The sequence below is a fragment of the Antechinus flavipes genome, chromosome 1 (genome assembly GCF_016432865.1).
Source record: "Antechinus flavipes isolate AdamAnt ecotype Samford, QLD, Australia chromosome 1, AdamAnt_v2, whole genome shotgun sequence".
Taxonomy (NCBI): Eukaryota; Metazoa; Chordata; class Mammalia; order Dasyuromorphia; family Dasyuridae; genus Antechinus; species Antechinus flavipes.
Genome location: NC_067398.1, coordinates 478,975,486 through 478,998,634, shown reverse-complemented (window position 1 = coordinate 478,998,634; position 23,149 = coordinate 478,975,486). Strand labels below are relative to the sequence as shown.

General features: G+C 32.9%; 1 protein-coding gene across 1 annotated transcript in view; it reads left to right on the top strand.

Annotated features, from left to right (window-relative positions):
- The window catches only part of SPIDR (scaffold protein involved in DNA repair), a 531,639-nt gene that overhangs the window by 142,386 nt on the left and 366,104 nt on the right, over positions 1–23,149 (top strand). The window contains exons 6-7 of the mRNA XM_051970228.1: positions 554–813; positions 6,190–6,290. Of these exons, the coding sequence (XP_051826188.1) occupies positions 554–813; positions 6,190–6,290 (361 nt within the window). The remainder of the gene's footprint in view (positions 1–553; positions 814–6,189; positions 6,291–23,149) is intronic.

Here is a 23,149-nt window from a genome sequence, read left to right as displayed (position 1 = left end):
TTATATAATTTGATGTTTTTAGGGATCAATTAAGGAAATAATGAAAAAATACCCAAATGTGATGCTAAGGAATTCTTTTTTCCTCTCAGGACTTGATTTGCCTTAATCCATGGGAGAGGGAAATGGCAAACTACTCTAGTATCTTTGCCAAGAAAAGCCCATGGACAGTATTGTCATGATGGAGTTCATGGGATCACGAAGAGTCAGACATGGCTGAACAACTAAAGAACAATCATTCCCTTAGTCCTTTTCTAAACAAGCAATGTGTATCTTTTAATTTGTCAACTATTGGATTAACATAGCTCTAGTTTAATTTGATGAAACTAGAGCAGAAAATATGAATTATAATACTATTTACATCATTATAATGTTTTAGTATTCCTTGTGAAATCTGATCGCTTTTTTTGCTTCTGAATAGAAGTTGTTAGTAAATATAGAATTTCTAGTGTTATTTTGAATAGATCTTTTCCATTTCTTTTGGGAGATCCAGAACAGTAATATATACATACAAAGGCATCTGTTGATTCAGTTGCATTTCTCTTCTTTTTTCTAGATGAATTCTACTGAAATTTTGGAATATTCTTCAGATACTGAAAAAGAAGAAGACATAAAGAATGTGTTACCCAACAATTTAGAAGTTTCTCATAAATACCACATGAATTTTGGATTAGATTTAGAGCAAGACAAAGGAAGACCTGCAAGTGACTGGATAAAATGTGCACAAGTTCTTTTACATACTCCCAAGAAAGAATCAGATAATAGTCCTAGGACTCCAGATGATTCTGCAAAGAAAAAGAAAAAGAAGCTATTAAGGTAAAATTAGGAGTTTTAAAATTATTTGGTTTTTGTACTTTTTCTCTTTAAAAGCTCAAATATTTTTAAAATATCAGGTAGTGAGTTGTTTTTTGTTTTTTTTTTCCCTTCAACTTAGTTGTCTGCTTTTAGGGGGAAACTGGTGGAAGAAAATTAGAATTCTTACAAGCAATTAAACAAGTCCTATGATCTACACAAGAATTTCTGCAAGTTCAGCATTCACAGTTTTAGTAGTAACTACTTTATATTCCCTTAAATTCATTGACCTGCTCATTTCTGGTTTTTTGTTGTCTTACTGACCTTTCCTACCCAATGTCATTATCATTACAATTAATCGTTATCAAAAACAAGGGTCACATGTCTTCAAATGAATACATGTTGACCAGTGTCAATGGAATTTCCATTTTATTAGACATGAATTTATATAGAGAAACTATGTCCAACCTTTTGATAATAGTCTAGTGAGAATGTGCAAAAATGTTTGTGGCAGCCCTTTTTGTAGGGGCAAGAAACTGGAAATTAAGTGAATGCCCATCAATTGGAGAATGGCTGGAATAAGTTATGGTATATGAATGTTATGGAATATTATTCTGTAAGAAACTATCAGCAGGATGATTTCAGAGAAGCCTGGAGAGACTTGCATGAACTGAGGCTAACTGAAATGAGCAGAACCAGAAGATTATTATACACGGCAACAACAAGATTATACGAAGATCAATTCAGATGGACATGGCTCTCTTCAACAATGAGATGATTCAAAACAGTTGCAATGATCTTGTGATGAAGAGAGCCATCTACACTCAGGGAGAGGATTGTGGGGACTCAGTGTGGATCATAACATAGTATTTTCATTCTTTCTGTTGTTCTTTGCTTGCATTTTGTTTTTTTTCTCATTTTTTCCTTTTTATTTTGATTTTTCTTGTGCAGGATGACAGTTGTGGAAATATATATAGAAGAATTGAACATATTGGATTGCTTGCCATCTAGGAGAGGGAAGGGGGAAAAAGGAGGGAAAAAAATTGGAACACAAGGTTTTGCAAGGGTGAATGTTGAAAATTATCCATGCATATGTTTTGAAAATAAAAGGCTTTGATTTAAAAAATAAATTTTAAAAAAATACTCTGGGGAGAGAATATATTCAAACAAATATTCTCCACTGGTCTTAAGAAACATGGTGAAATGAAGGCTTTTTTATAAGCTTTTAAAATCATTTCACTGATTTTATCATGTCAGTCAACATTTATTAAGCCTATGCTATGTGCCAGGCACTATACTATATGCTGATTAAGCTATGTTGCTTTTGCCTCTTTATATAGTTTTCTGTCCTTCTTAATATATGCTTCATTTCTTTAGTAACACTACCACTTCCTTGGCATCATGTTTGGTGCTCTCTTCTCCCCCTCTTTCCATATCTGATTTTTTTTCTACTCTTTCATCCAACCTCACCTCTCTTACCACTATTGAGACCCTCGTGGTTCAGGTTTTACCTCTTTTCATCAGGATTGTGGGAGTGCAACTCAGATGGGTCGGTCACATTGTTGAAATTCCAAATGTATGTTTGCCAAAAAGACTATTATATACAGAATTCACACAGGAGAAGCGCTCATAAGGTAGTCAGAAAAAGCAATACAAGGACACTCTCAAGGTCTCTCTTAAGAACTTTGAAACTGATTGTGTAACTGGTATGACCTCACTCAACACAACACACCCTCGTCAGAGAAGGAACTCTGCTTTATGAGCAAAGCAGAACTAAAATCGTTCAGAAGAAATGTGAGATGCAGAAAGTTAGAGAATCCACCTCAATGTTCCTATGGGCTGTTTGTGCTTGACCTATGCTAGAACTTTCCGAGCTTGTATGGGTTTGATCTGCCACAGTTGAACATACTGTACCTGAAACCAACATTTGGAGAACAAAGACCACAATCTACCAGGAATACTCTCCTAATTAGTTTTCCTATTCTAGTCTATCTCTTCTCTACTTAATCCTCTGAATTGTTGCCTAAACAATCTCTGAGATCTGCTGTTGTGGTGCAGCTTCTGGTTAAAGATCTTTCTTTGGCTCCCATTTACATACCTACTGAAGAGGTGTCATCTCCTAGTGGAAGGTGTGCTGGCTGAAGAATCCGATAAACTGGGTTCATTTCCAAGCCCTGATACTTACTAACTCTGGGCAGGTAATTTTAACCTTTGTGCAGTTTCCTTCTGTAAACTGAGGTGATGAATGTACTATCCATTTGACAATCTTGTTAGAAAAATGTTTTCTAAACCTCTCTTTCCAAGATCACCAACTCCTAGAGTCAGTTCACATTTGCTGCTTCACTTCCTTACTACCCACTCATTTCCCAATAACTTTCAGTCTTTTGAAAATCTCATTATTGAAATTTCTCTGAAAGTTCTTAAATGCTAAATCTGATGATCATTTCTCAGTTCTTTTCCTTCTGGGCTATACCTCTTAAAAATACAAAGGTTTCTAGATAAATCACTTAATCTCTGTGAGGTATAGTTTCCTCATCTGTAAAATGGAGATAATACTTGTAACAACAATTCTTTCACAAGGGTGTTCTGAGGTTCAGAGATTATATTGTGTGTTAATAGCCTTATGAACTTTAAAGTTCATTATAAATTTTCAAATAGATATAATTAGATTATGGTAATTTAGCTTATCAGACACAGGCTTCTGAATGATCAAATGAGCAAGATTTAAATGATTGACAGGAATCACTATATTTATATTATATATTATACTTGTGAGACCTTTTATAGGATGGGTGAGAGATAATTTTTATAAAGTAGGTCAGTAGTTTCATAGGTCATTGATCACAGATACTTTCACAGTTCAAATACATATCAGTGAAAAATTGTGCATAATCCCTATTAAGGCCTTTTGTAAAATATGCTTTTTGCTTCAGTGTTATATTGCTACAGGCATATACCCAGCACTGTAGAAAATTGTCTAAGAGAATTTTATTCAATTTAATTAATTTTTGTGGGACTCATCCTTCATTTTACTTTCTTCTTTAGTCATTTCTACTTCTCTATTCCTACTGACAAAAGATAACTCTTATCTTTTAATAGGTATATTGGATTGCCCATTAGAATCTTGTGAAAAATAAATTAAAAGGAAGTAGATAGTAGACAATGATCTTTTATTTTAGTTTTATTTCCAGAGTTCCTTTAGCTTTACTTTAGTTCTTTATTTTATTTTGAGCATCTTTGTCTTTAGCAGAAGCTCTGCTCTATAACAAAAGCAATAGCTAATTACAAAAACAAAAGCTAATAAGCTTTAAAGCTTGCAATACACTATATGTACACTATTACATTTATTATACATACATTGTTATATTTATTATCTCATTTGATCCTCACAGCAACCCTGAAAAGTGGGTAGTATTATTATCCCAACTTTATAGATGAGGAAACTGAGACTGATACTTCTTTCTTGTATAAAGTTCAGCCTGGTTTCTCAAAGGCTATCCAATTGAGCTAGAAAGGCTTAAAGTACAGCTTTAGCAAGAGAAAGTGCCAGCTATCAAGGGACCTTTCCTATTTAAGTAGGGAGAAGCAACCCAGGAAATATGAACGTGGTAACCCACAGTATTTTTTTAAAGTACAAAATGATCCCTTGTCTTATGCTACTTCCTTTCAAATGTGCATTGATGATTGTGGAAAGAAGGAGAAGGTTCCCAGATTCATATAATTTAGACTATATGTATTTATAACTTTGGGTACTTTAAATATGAGATCCTTGTTCAAAGACCAGCAAGTTGATATATTTCAACAAGAAGTGAATGCTATCAGGAACAATATTGTTATTGTCAGTGAAACCAGAAGAAATGAAGAAGAGTTTCAATGAAATTGAAGAATGACTTACAGATTTCTAAAGAGGATAATGAAAGAGTTGGTATAAATAGTGTCATGGTATATACAAAAACAACAACAAGAACTTCATTTCATGGGATGTTTGGCCATCTTACCTTTCAGTGCTTATGATTGCATAAGTAAAAACATTTCTATAAAGATAATCAGACTATGTACCAACATTTATTGCAGAGGATGAGGAAGTAGAGAAATTTTGTAAATAGTATGATGACTTATTCTCAACCAATTCAACATCATCCTTAATTTTTGGTCACCACAGTGCAGAATAGGGGAGAGAAATAGAGACAGGCAGACAGAAAGAGATAAAGAAAGAAGGAAGGGGGTGGGGAGAAAAGGAGGGATGGAGGCAAAGAGAATATGGAATTAAGAAATTAAAGAGACTGGAGCTTTAAACATTGCTTTATATCTTATGAATAATTTTTCCTAGAAGAGCAAATGAAATATATCTTAAGGAACAGGAAGTACTTGATTATTGATGTGGATAAGAGTCATTTCAGAATTAGTTGTCCGTGTAAAGTCAGATTATAGACTAATTTGAGTAAAGGTCACATTAGAAGAAAGGATAAGGGAGGTGATAGGACAGTTACAACAGCTCTAATGTGACCTATTTAATCAAGTCTTTGATGCTGAAAAAAAATAGAACATGGGTAAAAATAAAGATACTGATTTTGATTATCAAACTTTTAAAAAATCTTATTGTTCTTTGGTGTCTTTATATCATACTTATGATATATCACTCTACATTGAATCTTACCTTGTGACAAAGGAAAACAGGTGAGTAAAGATATTCAGTACAGTGACCACATCTAATAATTATACAATACTCTCTCCTAGCAGTGCTCTGGCTATCTGCCAAGAGAAGGCCTGTTTCATTATGTCTTCTGTGGTAGCTTTACCGGTTTTTCTATTACTTAGAATTTTACATCCATTTTAGTCATATTCTGTGCACACACACACACATACACAGAGCATGTTATGATCATGTGTATTATTCTTTTGGGTCTGCTTATTTTAGTCTCCATAATCTATATAAATCTTCCTTATGTTTTTCCCTATTCCTTATTTCATACTGTATGATAATATACCTTTGTACTTATGTATCTAGCAGCTAGGTGGTACAGTAGATAGACACCTGGAGTAGGAAGATTCATTTTCAGTCTGGTCCCAGGCACTTATTAAACTGCTTGATCCTGCACAAGCCACTTAATTCTGCCTCAGTTTCCCTATCTGTCAGATGAGCTTGATAAGAAAATAACAAGCTACTCCAGTATCTTTGCCAAGAAAAATTTTTCTCTTCTAAAAGTCAAAACTCTCTATTAGAGTCAACATTCTCTATTAAATACAAAACTCTGAGAAGAACTCTATGAAAGGATACATAAGAGGGTAAAACATATGACTTGAAGAGAAAAATAATTGTATTTGTGGTATAGTTTACCTCTTTGCCAAATGGAATGCTAATTCTTGACTAATTTTAACTTTTTTTTTTTTTCTCAATAGGGGAGGACTAGCAGAAAGGTTAAATCGATTACAGAACAGAGAGCGGTCTGCCATAACTTTTTGGAGGCACCAGAGTGCTTCTTTCAACAAAACACTTCCAGGTAAAACTTATGTAAATATATCATATATATATGGAAACATTTCAATTGTATTCACTCTGTATAATATACTTTGTAAATGAAATTTTCCCCTTAAATTCCAATTATGTTTTAGTAAAATTGACCAAGTATACAAATCTGTCCTCCAATCAAACACAGCCTTAAAACCACAGAAATTTTTCTGATATATGTACATGTTTGTATATACGTATGAATGTCTATGCATATATATGTATCTGTATGTATAATATGTGTGTGTATAAAAAAACCTATTGTTTTGAAATTTTTCTATGGCACTTTGAGTAGAACCTTTTCTTGCTAACTCTTCAACATTGAATGGATATACATTTTCTTGGAATCAATGATAGTGCCTTTCTTAAAGAAATCTTTCTCTACTCTTTCGGGCTAGCAGTTCTTTTACCCTAGGTTAGAGAACTTTAACATGGAATTTGTGAATTTAATTTTATTTTGATCACTGTATTTCATTATGATTGTTTTTTTTAAATTTTATTTCATGCATTTAAAAAACATTATTCTGAGAATGGGTCCACAAGCTTTACTAGAATGCTAAATATGTCCAGGGCACACAAAAAAATTAAGAATCCCTGTTCTAGGAGTTCTTAACCTTCCTCTTGATATTGATTGCCTAAGCACATGACCTCAGTTATGTTTTTTTGAAAGGTCTTTCTTAATTAATGAATCCTTCTCCTAACTTAAATCTGCTCTTTTGGAATGTTTTCATTTAGAATCTCCACTGTAGGCTTGCAGTTCTCTTTAAAACAAACAAACAAACTTTGATTTGTTATTTATTTTATTTAAATAAATTGAGTTTTCAAATTCTCAAATTAGCCCCCCCTACTTAAGCATATGAAATTATTCAAAACATATTTCTATATTATAAGTATAATTATGTACTTTATTATTAAATATGTAATCATCCATACTTTAAGCTAACATATACTCAGGCATATCTATATTCTTTTGGAGATGTGCATGTAGGGGATCTTCTTTGAAGCAGGTCCCTGCCATCAAGTACTTACCTGTCTGAGACATCTATTTTACACATCTGTTTGTCTATTTCCTTGCTACTTGTTGAATTTTACAAACCTGTTTTATCTGGTACAAATTTATAAGTAAGGAAAGTTGTATTGTGAGTGTAAAAATTGATTCTTGTTATTGAGTCTTAAGTTTTATATTTCATAAAATGTCATCAAGTATGATGTTTTGCCATTTAAGAGCCCATAATGTTTATGCGTTGCACTTTTTGTTGTGATCTTTGTTATTGTATTCTTTTGCTGAAGGCATGTGTTTAAACATCTCAAATACCATTAGTTTTGAGAAGTAGAGTAACTTTTATGGTATTGCCCTCACTCTTTTAGTCTTCCCTTTATGGTTTTCATTATTTTGAATTTTAGTTCTATACCCTTCAGTTTGTTTGTTTGTTTGTTTTTACATAGAAAAATCCCCCCATTACTTATAAAACAGGTTCCTTTTGTCTAAAACACAAAAAATAACACAAATGCGCGAATTCATGTATACAATGTGACGATGACTCTTATGCTATATAAAATCTCTCACATTACCTCCAGTCCACTCTTAGGTTTACTTCCCTTACTTTACTACATCTGCCTTGTACCTCATGTGAATATCCATGTCTATCCTCCATATCTCCTTTGCATTTCTGCCCTTACTTTCCAGCATCTTCCAGGAGAAGAAATATTATCTTCCCTTGTTAATATATAAACTCCTTAAGAGTAGGGACTATCTGGCTTTTTGGTTTTGTATCTCCAGTATTTAACATAGTGCTTGGCACACAATAAGTACTTAATTAATGCTCTATCATTCTAATATCTCTATGGATAATATAAAATTAGATAATGTGTTGATTTTTCTTCTTTTGCCACAAAGGTCTTCCTTTGTATAGAAAATTAGTGTCCAGTACATTTCTCTAGCTGTCATCTTGTTATGTAGCTATCATTACCCTCCATAACCTAGCCCTTTCCTATCTTTCCAGTCTTTTTACACCTTACTTCCAAACACACACTCTTCAATGCTCACTTCACTGTGCCTCTCTCTCCATTTTGATTCGTGGTCTTTCTTCCTGAAGTTTATCTTCTTGATTTATAATGCTTTAATCTGTTTCTTTTGAATGAAAGACAAATCCTTCCTTTCTTCCTATCTTTCTTTTGCCATATTATAGTCACTAGTCATAGTCAATCAAGCCTTAGAGATATATCTCATTTTCTTTTTTGTTACTCATGCAATGTACGTTTATGTACATTAATATTCTTATTTATATACTTATTTAAATATTTATTTTCCCTATGTCATATATACTACTTTGTATGATCTGGCTTAGCAAAAAGATGTGTGATAATTTTCTTCCTTTTCATTCCTTTGTAATTGAAAACTCATTTGATTAGACTAACAAGACTCCTGGCATGTAAAATCTTTGTATATAGAAATAGTCATTGTATTTGGTACATGTTAAATTCAGAATTTAAAAAAAAAAATTGGGGCGACTGGAAGACCTATGAAGGTACTTCTAATTCTGAGCTTCTAAAATTCTTTGTAGTGCTGTCAGAACAATCTCTGTTTTACAAGCAATGGCTATATAAATCATAACCATTTCATGTGACATGCATATTGTCAGACAAAGTTTACCTTCCACTGGAGGGGGCAGTTTGTTCTTTTCTTAGTTACACTGGACATTACTAAGTTTCTACTATTATTTTTCTTAATGTCTCAGTCCTGACTCAACATAATACCAGAAAGACAGGAAATTCCAAAATCCTTATAATGTCTTCTATATCTTTGAGTAAAAGTGTTCAGTAAGAAAAGGACTATTGTTTAACTGAATGAACTAGGGAAAGAATTACTTTTTAGTTAGAATTCCCCCAAACATTTGTTGATTAAATGTTTATCAAGTAATTCCCTTGCAAATAATATAGTCAAATTGGGAATAGGTTGAATTATTATGGTGAGCATGGAATACAACATAATTCTCAAATGCATAGTAGCCAAATAAAGCTATTGTACTAATCCTCTAATCTTGATTTATTCAAGTCACTCAATTTAACTAGATGCCATGAGGAATACAAGAAAAATAGATGTGCTTCATAGAGTTAACAGATATATATATATATATGTATGTATTAACTGATAACAAATGTGAATGTATGATGATGTCATGGAAGAGAGGTAAAATTAAAGTAATGGGGGAGAGGGTCACCTATCTTAATGGGGCTCTGAGACTGAAAGGATCAAGGGAGAGAAATGGGTAATGGGAAAGCAAGAAAGTGTTTTCCAGTCTCTAGAGGTCAGAATATTTCTTTTTTTTGGGGGGGGGGGGTGAAGACAATATCTACAGAGGCAAAAGAGTCAGCATATAGAATGCAAAGATCAGGGGAACAGTAAGTAGCCAGACCAAGAGATTCTGGGAGACTGGAGTAATGATAATTGTTTGAAAAGCACAATCACTTTAAAATCTCTCAAATTAAAAACAGGCAAATATTTGGCTCTGATTACATATTAAGTTGAAATATAATTTCTTTCATTTCTTACATTTATTTCTTTTTGGTTTAATGAAAGAGTTCATGATTTAAAAACTGAAAATGATAAATAAATGAAAAACATTTTTGTATATTTTTCCAAGAATATATACCAAAATTATGGTTTGAAAAATAATATTCTAATACTAATTAATAAACACAATTGTCAATTATATAAAATTACACATGCACACACAAACCCCACACTCAAGAGACTAGGTTTTTACCATTCTAACTTTCAGTGATCTATTAAAAAACCCAAAGACTTCAATAAAGGTTACAAATAACTTTTTGAGTTTTGTTTCATTGTTACATAAAATGATAGTTCTGATAAAATATAAAACTATCTTTTTTGATTAGATATGACATTTGAATCCTCTTTGCTCTCCAGTCTTTATGACACTGAAATGTCTTTTGTTCATCCCAGTCATGGATTAATATCATTGACTGAACACAAAATACATCCAGTCACAGCATACCCTTTTTCTAACAAGCTTACAAGCAGATTTTAAAAATCAAGTAATTATTTTATGAATCGCATCTTTTTTTTTTTTTTTTAGTTGTTGTTGATGTTCTTTTGAAGTGTACTTTTCCCACCCAATCTTTCCTTATTTATGTCCTCCAGTGCATGAGACACTATGGTTTACAAAATTAAGCCATTTGTTGTATGTTGTAATCCCTTGATGGGAGGAATGATTTGGGTTGTTTTTTTTTTTTCCTTCTGGTCTTTTTCATCTTTTTAGAATTAGTCAGATTTCTGGTCATGAAAGTGAACACATATTCATTTAATGTAACATAATACACAAGTGACCTTTCTACAGCAACATTTTCTATCTTAAAAAAAAAAAAAGAAATTGGAACATTTTTATTACTTGTAAATCAATTTTTTTCTCATTTTAAATGGTTTATTTTTCCCCAAAAAACCTTTTCCCCCCTGTTCCTACTACCCAAATGTACTCTTAATCAAGGCTCATTCTCCTGTGCTTTCTGTTCCTCTGGGGCCAAAACAGAGTCACACCTTATTTTGTCAGTCATATTGGAACAAGTCTCACCTGCTTCCCAGATTTTTTAGTTTATTATCCATGATAATATTTCATTGCTATCTATTGAGAAACCATTTCATTTTCTTTCTTCCCTACTTTCTGACAGGTTGATGGTGAGGAAGCTAAATTGGGTGTGTATGAGGGGGAGAAGAGGTGGAGGAAATAATTTCAAGACAGATAATTGATTGTCTTAAGATATAACAAGATCTAGATAGTATCTCCAGTCAGTTTTTATTTGATTGTATTTGTGGGATGTCAAATCTAGACTTAAAGAAATGAAAACCTAGGATTGAAGCATGAATTAAGTTCTAGGGACATTCGTGTTGGTTATGCTTCTCAGTTCCTTACTCCTTGGCATAGGCTCAGGAACAGCTGGGACAAATATTTTCATAATGTTTTGGATATCAAGAATCATAAACTAAAAATAGCCATGTGTGTTCCTATATAAAAACCAATAAACTACAATATCACATCCTGCAATCCTAAGAAGGATTATCTCTATGATTTTTTTTTTTTTTTTTTACTCAGATTGCTAATAGCATAGAGTTTCTTTTCAGCACAAAAATTCTTTTTGTTTCACAGGCCCCTGTGGCAGTCTTGTGAAACCAACGGACTCCTTAGATTAATGTTGGTTTTTAAAAAAATATGTGTGTGTGTATGTGTGTATATATATATATATATATATATATACACTAACATCTATAGGATTGTAAAGGAAACTAATATTATTTGTGTGTTTATATTTTCCCCCTCTATAAGTTCAAAGACATCTTGAAATTTATTCATAGACCCATAAAGGATCATAGGTTAAGAAGCCCTTTTTATGGATTCTTTTGTGTATGCAAGTTTTATCTAAACCTCTAAGGAAAGGGGAATCTCTTTCTGTGGGAATATTTGAATTTTTCTGTAAGGTCCTCCAAACCAGATGTATTTTAAAAGTGTACCAAAAAATTTTTCATGCTAAATTTAGCCCAGTATTGATCAAGCTCCAGTTGTACAGAAGTGATCTCTTAAAAAACAAATAGATTACAAATTTGATGCTCTGGGGTTTAACTGGTATTGAGATTGTGATATCTCCCTTTTGGCATATGCTGTTATACACTTCCATCCTTCTCATTCTACACTTCAAAAATATCCCTGGCCAGATTTATGAGGAGATACTCTAGAATCATCTCTTAAAGAAAAATTCCCGGACACTTTACAAAGTCATCCTGACTACAGATATTTCCCTTAGATTGGGGATGGCCTACCCAGGCCTTTTTTTGGATTAAAATTGTCTGGTTCTCCTCAATAAAAGTGTTTACTGCCAGTAATTTATCTAAAATAGATCTTTAATAAAACCCAAACTTACAGAAAATAATTCAGGATTTTAACTATCCTTCATTCTACTTTCTTACTTAAATTTAATTTCCTCATGTCCCTTTTTCTGTTAATAATTGTTTCCTGAGCCCATGACTTTTACAAAATTATATTCACTGCCTCTCTAATTCTTTTGGTGCCGCATTTTATTGCACATTGTCACTTTGTGAGTTGTTGGGGTTTTTTGTTTTGTTACTTTTCCAGACAGAAAACTGGGCACCAAACTCTGGAACAGATGCCCTCTCTGTATTCTGACCCCCTCAGATTGCAGGCTTGCCAGGCTAAGAAAATTGCCAGATATGATGCAAGGAGATAAAATGATGGCATCATGATCATCACAGATGTAAAACTTTCCTTCCAAATTAGAAAAGTTATTCAGACTCAGTCCCTTTCTCCATTCAACACTGCCATTGCTATTGAGTTGTAGCCATTACTGGCTGTTTTTCATAACTTGTTTTGACTGAGTTTTGTGTTTTTCATAGCCATTCTCTGGTAAACTTGAGAATATTTTTGAAACTTTTAAAGTAGTTTTCAAACCCAAGTTGTTGGGATGATTTAAGAAGAGTTAGTTACTAATCTTTACATCTTATTGCTTGACAGTAGTCAAGTGGTGTAATGAATATTATATAAAAAGAAAATAAGAAAGGCATCATAGACTAGCATGAGAACTTCATTCTCTTCCATATTATTATCATTGCTTTTATACTCCCAATCTTGGTAAGTCTCCGATTCTCATTGATCAGGTTGGTATTTTTCCTTGGGAAAATGAGGCGACTACCCTCCAGGGTTGTTGTAAGGGAAAAAATGAAATTATATCTTTACAAATTTTGAAGCTTTATATAAATGCTACTTCTTATATAATCTATAGAGGGACATTGTGGTGTATGATTAGAGAACTGGACTTATTAGGTATGTGACTATGGGCAAATCTTTTAAAATCTCTCATGGCTCAGTTTCCTATTATTAAGTAGGGATAATGACCACAGTCTGTAGTTAAAAGGGTTATGTCTATTCCTTAAATAAAAACCAATAAACTCCAGTGTCGCTTCCTGCAATCCTAAGACTTATCTCAATGATTTTCCCCCCTTCACTCAAACTGCTAAAAGCATAGAGATTCTTTTCAGAATAAGAGAATTTTTTACTTTTTGTGTCATAGACTCTTAATGGTGGTTTGGTGAAGGTGAAGGACTCCTCAGACTTATGTTTTTAAATGAATAAAATATTATGCTTGGAATTACAAAAGAAACAATGTGAATAATATATTAATATATTTGCTATGTAATGTAATATACAATATTAATATGTTGAATAATGCATAATGTACTATAATAATATGTGATATTAATATAAAAAATAAAATGAGATAAGATATATACATATATAGTTTATATGTGCATATAGATACATGTACTATTTGCATACAAGTATATACACACATTTCAAGAAGTAGTGTTAGAAAACAGATGATTTATTGTTTATTTTTAAAAATTCACTGTGATATAATGTTTAACAGAGTTTTTGATTTATTCTATTAAATGTTATCTGTCAGTTGAATTCTGTCCTTGAGAATTTTAAAATACTACCTATTGGATTAAATTCTACACTTTGGAATCCAAATCAGTAGATGGACAACTAGTAGTCTTTGCTTAGTTAGGTGGTACAGTAGATAGAACTCTTGGCCTGGAGACAGGAAGACCTGAGTTCAGACACTTCCTAGCTATATGACCCTTGACAGCTCCATTGATCTCTTTGCAAAGGTCAGTGTTGAAAAATTACCCATGCATATGTTTTATAAATAAAAAGTTAAAATAAAAAAATATATAGTTCAAACATAAATATATATTATTGAGGAAAAGAGGACCATATATCATATATTTTTTTAAAAAGCATCTATCTCTGTCTCAGTGTCTATATCTTTTTGTCTTTCTGTTTATTTTTGTCTCTCAGTCATATTGGAGATGGCATTATAGTGATTACAGGCCTGATCTCAGGGTAAAGAGGACCTGAATTTATATCCCACCTCTGATACTTTGTGATTCTAGGCAAGTCACAACTCTAATGCTTTCTATAACTTTTTTAAGACCAAGATTATGGAAAAGTATTACGGTAGTACTAGAGTTCTCTCATCTGGGAATTCCTTATTTTAGTGAATTCATAGGTCTAATCCCTATCCTTATCTCTAATATCGAAAATATTACAGGATCCAAGTATTTGGGGAGTAGAAAGGGATCTATAAGCTGAGGGAATTGAAAGCCAGATAATTTAAAGCATAGGAATGATTTGAAAGTTCTTTTGAAACCATTTAATTCAAATTTTGTTTGGCCAGAAAGTGTTTTCTAGTGTTACTTTTGTTGTTCTTGGTTGTTCTTGGTTGTTCTATTGTACTTTTTTGGTTGTTTTTAGAATTATTTAAACCTATGATAAAGCTAAAATTTTTTGAAAATATGAATTTTTAGTTTTTCTTCTAGGTTCTTTAGAATAGGAAACAAATTACATTACAGTTTTTTTTTATTTTAAATAGTAAAGTGAAGTTCAGAAGATGAAAGAAAAAATTTTAATTCAGAATAATAGAGAGTAATGAAAAGAATGAAAGATTTATTTCTTAGGAATAAATGGAAGAGTAAAGAACACAATATTCATAAAAGGAATTTAATAAAATTACTTTATAAAAAATTATTATCAACTTCATATAAGAAGTTATCTTGTATCAAACAGCTGGCCCAGAGGGAGATGGGCTTTCTTGACAGCTACTAGATTCTCCCTCCAATGTTTTTAAGTATAATTTGGGATATGTTATAAAGGGTGTTCCTTTCCTGTATAGACTAGATGGCCATATGGTACTTTCCAGCTGTCAAATTCTATGATTCTGGAACAGGTTTTTTTTTCACTTAACAGCATTCCTAACAAGAAAAATGGAAAAATCCATGGTAATCCATGAAATCAGATCTTTTTCCTATGAAATTCACATACTAAAAAAATGCATCCTTTTGGATAAATGGCAGATAAGCTGACACATTCAGTCAATAAAAGATCCATTTTTTCATCTACTTTGAGATATACTTTGAAGTACTAGATAATATCTTTTCTCAGGAAATTTACAGCCTAATTAAAGTATATGAGCTGCTATAGAAATCACCTGATATGATGGAAATTGATAAGAGCATATATGTAAAAGTTAAAAAGTGTCACGATAATTCTGAATAAGAAAAGATCATTTCTGACATGGGAAAAGAAGGTAGCCTTCATTGATTGAGTCCTGGAAAACAAATGGAAATAAAGCAGAAAAATGGAGAAGAAGTTGTTGGCATATTATATGTATGTATGTATATGTGTGTGTGTGTATGTATGTGTGTGTGTGTATATGTGTGTATGTGTATAATAGGTCTTTAATCAATATTTTTCCCCTTTATTAACCACACCTTGACAGGACTGGTAGTTTTACCCCAAGTGGGGTAAACTCTTAATTTCATTCTAGAATAAGTTAGGAGTTCAGATAATGTTGACATGTTATGTGTAGGTTCAAGCACAAGCTTCTATATTGACAGTCCACACCATGGGGCTTTAATGAGAGCTTGGTCCTTCATTGTGTCTTTAAATTATTGTGGGTTTATATCAGGAGCTCTTACAGTTTTCTTAAAATAATAGAATTGGTAGATGGTACAGTAGATAGAGTCCTGGACATGGAGTCAGGAAGGTCTGAGTTGGTATCTAGCCTCAGATACTACTATGTGGTCCTGGGTATGTCACTTAATGGGGATATGTGACCCTGAAAAAAATACTTGATTCCTTTGAGCCGCAGTTTCCTCATATATGAAATAAGGATGATTTCATGACTTGCCTCACTGGGAGGTTGTTAGATAAGGGCTTTGTAAACAATATGTCTATATTGCTTGACTCCAGTTAGACACAGATATAGATTTATAGTGCTATATCAATATGTATGTCTAGATACACAAATATTTCTTTATATGTGTGTGTATATATAAACATATTTCTCTCTATATATGTTCCTATTTTCTGTAGATATTTCTATGTATATTTCTACATATTCACAGAAATAAATTTCCAGATATAGAGATGGACAGCTAGGTGGGTGTGGAGTAAGGAAGATTCTGAACTTAAATCAGACCTCAAATACTCATTATATGACTCTGGACAAGTCATATAACCTTCTGCCTCAGTTTCCTCATCTGCAAAATGAGCTGGAGAGGGAAATGGCAAGTATTCCCAAATGATATCTTGAAGAGTCAGATGTGACCAAAAAGTCTGAATAACAATAGCTATGTATCTGTTTATGAAAGTCTGTACTTGAGCATGTGGGGGGGGGGGGGAGTTGCAGAAAATATATCTATTTGAATTCCTCGTGGGGAGTAACGATTCCTCTAATGTCTTCCTGTAGTTCATGATTGCAGAGCTTGAATTCCCCTGCAGGTCTTTTCAGGGAATCAGGATATGTTTGGCTCCATGCCTAGTTTCACAACAGATGCCAGGGAACTTTTCTGAGCGGCTTTGAAATGCCGGCAATAGTCTTGTTCTAAAGTTACCCCTTCAGTGAATGGAGTAGAAAAAGCCATGCTCTTATGATCTTGGTTTTCTGCTTTGAAATTGAAGGGTGAGGGGAAAGGAAAACTTAGAGTTAAATAATAGCTCCTGAATTGCAGGATCTAAAAATGCCCATACTGATTTTTCCTGATGCAGTGTTTTTTAGTTTGAATTAAAGGGTAACCAAGAGTGGAGAATGCCATGCTGATCATTAACCAACTAGCTTGCTTTGGTAAATAATAAAACAGTAGTTTGCTTTCTTGCAAAATGATTATAAAAGCAGCACGAAGGGTGGAGTTTGGACTTCCCTGGGATGGTGACAGCTTCACCTCTGACCATAAGATATTTTTTCCAAATAAAGAAAAAAAAATAGAGATGATTTCTTTGCTACTAAATGCCTTAATTTCCACTGTAATCTTTTGTTTTGTAGTGAATTATAATTTTTCCTTTTTTACAAGAAGCACAAACTACTAATTAGTTTATATGTAAGAAAGGAGAATGAAATAGGAAATGAGGAAGAATTTGAGTTTTTTAGTCTAAATTTCCTCCTCCCCTTTTATTTTGCTTATTAAAACAGCCATTTTGTGTTTGTTCCTACAATCGTCTTCAGGCCCTTCAGATTTATCTCACACATCCTTTGTTCCAGTTAAGGGAAAGCTGATTATAACTTCTTTGGAGTTTTTCAGTGCTGTTTTGGCAGGAGAGAGCTTAGTTTAGTTCCTCTTCTTGCTTCCTCTTTTCCCTGGGGTCAAATGTGCTGCCTCTGGAACATCTCCAACTTCTCTCTGACCAGTAAAGCCAGAAAACCAATTACCGGATTCAAGCTTGGATTTTACTCTCTGTAATACTCAAGTCTCAATGTATCCAGTGGTATTTAGGCTGGTTCTTGGTGGCTTTGGAGGAGAAGAGGTCATATTAACTATTAATGCATGATCACCTGAATCATAAAGTCAAAAAGGAGGCTATCTCCCAGGATTTATAACATTAGGCTTATAGAATATAAGATTATGACTTCATATCCTGGATATTTGTGATTCTAAATGACCTTTTTAATAGTAAGTTAGCAGAGGTGTGAAGAGTTCATCCTTAGAGGTTATTAGACTATCAAAGCATTTCACATTTTTATTGGGAATAATTAGAGAGCTTAAATAACAAGACTAAGAGTAATATAAAAGCCAGTTCTTGATTATTCATGGGACTAAATAGGCCATTTTATAAGATCATCTAGCCCTCTTGCTTCTCCTCTTTACTTTTCCCCTTCATGTTAGCCATTTAATTCTTTGTTAATACCACCAGTAGAGGATATGAGAGAAGTATCACACACCAGTCTCTTAAATTCCCCTCCAATTCTAAGTCCTATGAGCATTGACTATTTTCTCATTTATTCTTGGTTTTAAGAGAAGGCCGCCAACATGTGATGGTATTGGACAATTCTTTTGAATCAATTATAGACTTAATTTATCTAGGTTTCCCCGGTGCTATGGATAATTTAAAAAATGTTGGTGCAACACTGTAATAGTATTTTGAGATAATTTTCTTTTAGCTATAAGATTTAAAAGAATCTTTCCTTTATGCTTTAAATTTTTTTTTCCAGAAATAAGACTGGAAAATTACCATAGTAGGATTGACCATCTGAAGAAAAACTTGATTCTTGAAAGAGGCTAGTTTGGCATGGTTTGTGGTTTGGCAAAAAATTATATTTATGGGGTTAAATTTAGCCACAGTTAATGACATCAATTATCTATTTGTTGAAAATCTTTTTTGTGGACTTCAAAAAGGTCACTGTCATTGGCAAAGCAGAGTTTTCTTTTGTTTTCTAAATTGCTTATCATTTTTCCTTCCAACATAGTTCACTGTTATTTTGTCATCTTGCTATCAAGTGTGGGTGTGTGTGTATACATATGTATATATGTGTGTATGTATATATAAAGAGTGTATATCTATCTGTCTATATATTAGTAAAGGTTTATTGAAATTGAACTGATTAGGCCATCTTCATTTTTCTGAGGCAGCTAGTAGCTCAGTGAATAGAGCACTGGAGTTAGGAAGAACTGAGTTCCAATTAGGCTTCAGACATTTTCTAGCTGTGTGACCCTTGGAAAATCACTTAACCTTTGATTGTGTGACAAAATGGATCCACTCGAGAAGGAAATGGCATAGCACTAAATGTCTTTGCCAAGAAAACTCCAGATGGAGACACTGAAAGTTGGACATGAGTAAAACCATGAAATAGTTCTTATTTAATTCTCAGCTCAATTTTTTTTTCATTTTCTCTATAAAGCAAGAGATTATGGAATTTTATGCATAGTCTCTTTTTAAAGAAGCTGCTGTCACAATTTAAGTCCAATATTGATACTGTTGACATGTCTCAGGAGAAATTTCCAGATATGGAGAATGCATTGAAGGAACTTAACTCATCCTGTCCTTGCAGCCTTTGTGGCTGCATAATTTTTATTAAAGTTATCCTCTAAGGATGAACTTTTCACACTCTCATAATGGATTTATGGTCATTCAGTCGATTGATCAGTGGGTACATTTATATAGTAAGTATTGTGCTAGACACGGGAAGAGATGAAGTTTAGTTTAAGATCTTTGCCTTTATGGACCAAGTCTGCTTAGGGACAGTAGATAGGTTCCAACAAATTTGAGCTAAGCTTATTATTTTTTAATTGAGATCCATTATTAGTTAGAAAAAAATCATTTCACAGAATCTTAAAATTGGAAGGATCAGAGTTCAAGTTTTTCATCAACACATTATTAAATCATCTCTGAACAAACACTTCAGTGTCAGTATTTCATAGGAAAAAAAAATTGACCCTCAGACTTAAAAATAAAATGCCATTTGAAAATGTAGCAGGCTATTTGAAATCACAAAAATAAAGGAGAAACTATAATGTATCTATATTGTTACTACTAATAAAATTAATCCATAAGTCAAGTAGTATTTATTGATAACTTGATATTTGCCAGGGATTGTGGTAAACCCTGGTGACACAAAGAAAGGCCAAATCACAATAATTAATTATAATAATAATAATAATAATAGTAGTAGTAGTAGTAATAACAATCATCCTTGTTCTCAAGTAGTTTGGAGTCTAATGAGGGAGAGAAGCTGCAAATAATCATGCACAAACAAGGTATGGAAAGGGTTATAGGGTCAGAGAGAAGCAACTGAGATTAAGATGTACCAAGAAAGGTTTCTTGTAAAAGGTGAGAGTTTATCCAGGACTGGATAGAAGCCAGGAAAGCTCTGAGATGGGGACAAGAAGGGAAGGTGTTTGAGGCGTGGGGCCTAGCCAATGACAATATATATTTGGGAGATGGAGTGTGGTGAGACAGTAACAGTAAGGAAGCCTGGATCATTGTATTACATAATATGTGGAGGATGGTAAGGTATAAAGAGAACTACTGTAGTTTATTGATTAAAGAGTGATATGGTCAGATCTACATTTTAGGAAGTTGGGTAGTTGAGTAGTAAATGAACTATAGAGACAAAGTTTATGGCTTCTCTCCTCCATTAGACTACAAAGTATTTAAGATTAGGAATTATTATTATTACTATTAATATTATTATTTGACCTTTCAGTAATGCAGGTGGTGAGAACCAGCAATGGTGGTAACAGTGTTAAGAGGAGAGAGGGGGGTTTATGTATGTGTGATGTTGCATGAGTAGAAAGGACAGAATTAAATGATTGAATATGGGGTTGAGTGAGTGAGTGAAGAGTCAAGAATGACAATTAGGTTGTGAACTTAAAAGTGTGGAAAGTTGAAGGTGCCCCCTACAGTAATAGAGAAGTTATAAAGAGGGGAGACTTTTAAGGGAAAGATAATGAGTTCCGTTTGGGCCATGTTGAGTTTAAAATTTCTTATGGGACATGCAGTTTGAGATGCAAAGTCAACAGTTGGAGATAAAGGACTGGAGATCAGGAGAGAGGTTAAGATTGAAAAAGTAAATCTGAGAGCCATCTGCAAAATGTTAATAAATATTAATTCAAAATGTTAAAGATATATTTAAATTCAGAAAGATAAGTTTTCTTGACTTCAGACCCAGCATTCTATACTATGATATCTAGCTGTCCACATATAGAATGTTAATTTCATCAAATTTTAGGATTTCAGTGTTTGCTGATTTTGTTGATAAGAAAACATATATATATATATATATACATACACACATACATACTCATTGGGTATATGACACTAAGCAGGTCACTTAATGTATTTGCCCTTACATAGTACAGGAATGAATGATAATAATATCATCTATCTCCCAGAGTTATTTTGAGAAAAAAATTTAAAGCACTTTGCAAACCCTAAAACACTGTATAAAGACTATTATTATTACTACTACTACTTTAATATTTCTGACTTTATGTTCAAAGAATTTTTTTCCTTTTGTTTGCACATATAAAGCTTTGTTTTTCAATCATTTGTCAGTCATGTCGGATTCTTTCTGACCCATTTGGTATTTGCTTGGCAGATACTGACATGGTTTTACCATTTCCTTCTCCATCTCATTTTACAGATGAGGAGTGAAGCAAACAGTTAAGGGACTTTGTCCAGGTCCAGTTAGTAAGTGACTAACCTATGACACCTAGCTGCCCATATATAGAATTTTAATTTCATCAAATTTTAGGATTTCAGTGTTTGCTCATTTTATTGATTAGAAAACATATTCAATAGAATGTGGGAAAGAATTTTAGAAAAAAGCCTGTAACACTTTTATATTTTAGATGGAAGGATAGACATGAAAACTAGGTAGTAAAATGCCTAATTTTTACTTAGCAGTAGAAATCCTACTCATCATTCATTGAAACATAATAGTTAGATTGTTGGTAGAGCTCCACTGATTGGATCCCAACATGGTGATTTAAGTGATGGCTAATGTAACTTACTAAGTGATATTGGTTGAGTTATATACCCTTTCTTGGGATACCTATGCATCTATGTGTGTCTCTCTCTCTGTCTCTCTCTGTCTCTGTCTCTGTCTTTGTCTCTCTTTTTCTGTCTGTCTGTGTATATAAATATATATATGTCTGTGTGTATATGTAAAATAAATGAGGTTCAACTAGGTGTTTCTCTAATGTCATCTACTTCTGACACCTAATCAGAAACTGATAGCATTTCAAATAATGTTATTTGAGTCTGGCTAAACATTTGTTCATGTAGTAGAGAATGTGGAATTTCCAGCTTGTGTAAACAATAGGGATAATATAAGATTATTTAGCCTCAACTTTTATGAATGCTTTTTTAGAACACAATAAATAAAGCCAGACAGAATGCGTGCTGTGATGTGGAGGTGCTGTTGTGTAGAATCTATTTTGATTTAATTTTTGTATTGCTTTCATATGTTTAAAAATGTGTAATTTTGCTTCTTGGTTTTCCTGGATACCTTCAAGGCCCAAATGAAATCCCACTTACTAGATAATAACCTTTTCTTGTTCCCATTTAATTCTAGTGACTTCCTTACATTGATTATTTCCAATTTGTCTTCGATAAATTTTGTTTGCAACAGCAATAATTAGAGCCCTGGGTGTGGAAGTCAGGAAGATATGAATGCAGATTCAGCCTCAGATTGCTTATTATATAATCCTAAGCAAGTCACTTAACTCTGTTTGCCTGAACCAACACTGGCAAAGGAAATGGCAAACTTTTCCAGAGTCTTTACCTAGAAAATCCCCAGTCTTTACCTAGAAAATCCCATGGATAGTATGAATCAACATGAAGAGTTGGACACAATTGAGCCATAATAACAAAAACACCACCATATCATGTTTATACAAATTATTTACATGTTATTTCTCCCATTAGATTTTGAGCTTCTTGAGAACGTGGACCTTTCTTTATGTCTCAGTGCTTAACATAGTGCCTGACACATAGCAGGTTTTTAATAAATATTGATTGACTAAGATGGTTTAGAGAACATCTAAAAATTTTAGGGACATAATAGCTTAATATTAGTAACTAGAAGAGCAAGATAATCCCATATTTTTTCTTTTTTGGTATGATACAATTTTCTAACACATTTACTTTTTAAAATTGATGAATTCATTGCACTCCCTCTTACCAGTTTTCAACTTAAAATTAATTCTCTATCTTTTTATTCTTCCTTTTAATTTGAAGTACCATTTTGTCAAAGGTCTCCTTTGAACCAAAAATAAAAAAATATAAGTACACAATGAAAAAAAATCTATTTGTAGTTTAGTGTTTGGTCTGTCATGCTTCCATAAACAATGAGGAATAAGGAAGTAATGTACACTGAAAAACAGACTGTATAATCATGGTTGAGGCCCCTGTTGATCAGCCCTATCTGGCTGAATAAATAATAGCTGTAGAAAACCTCCTCTTTGACGGTACATAAAGCAGT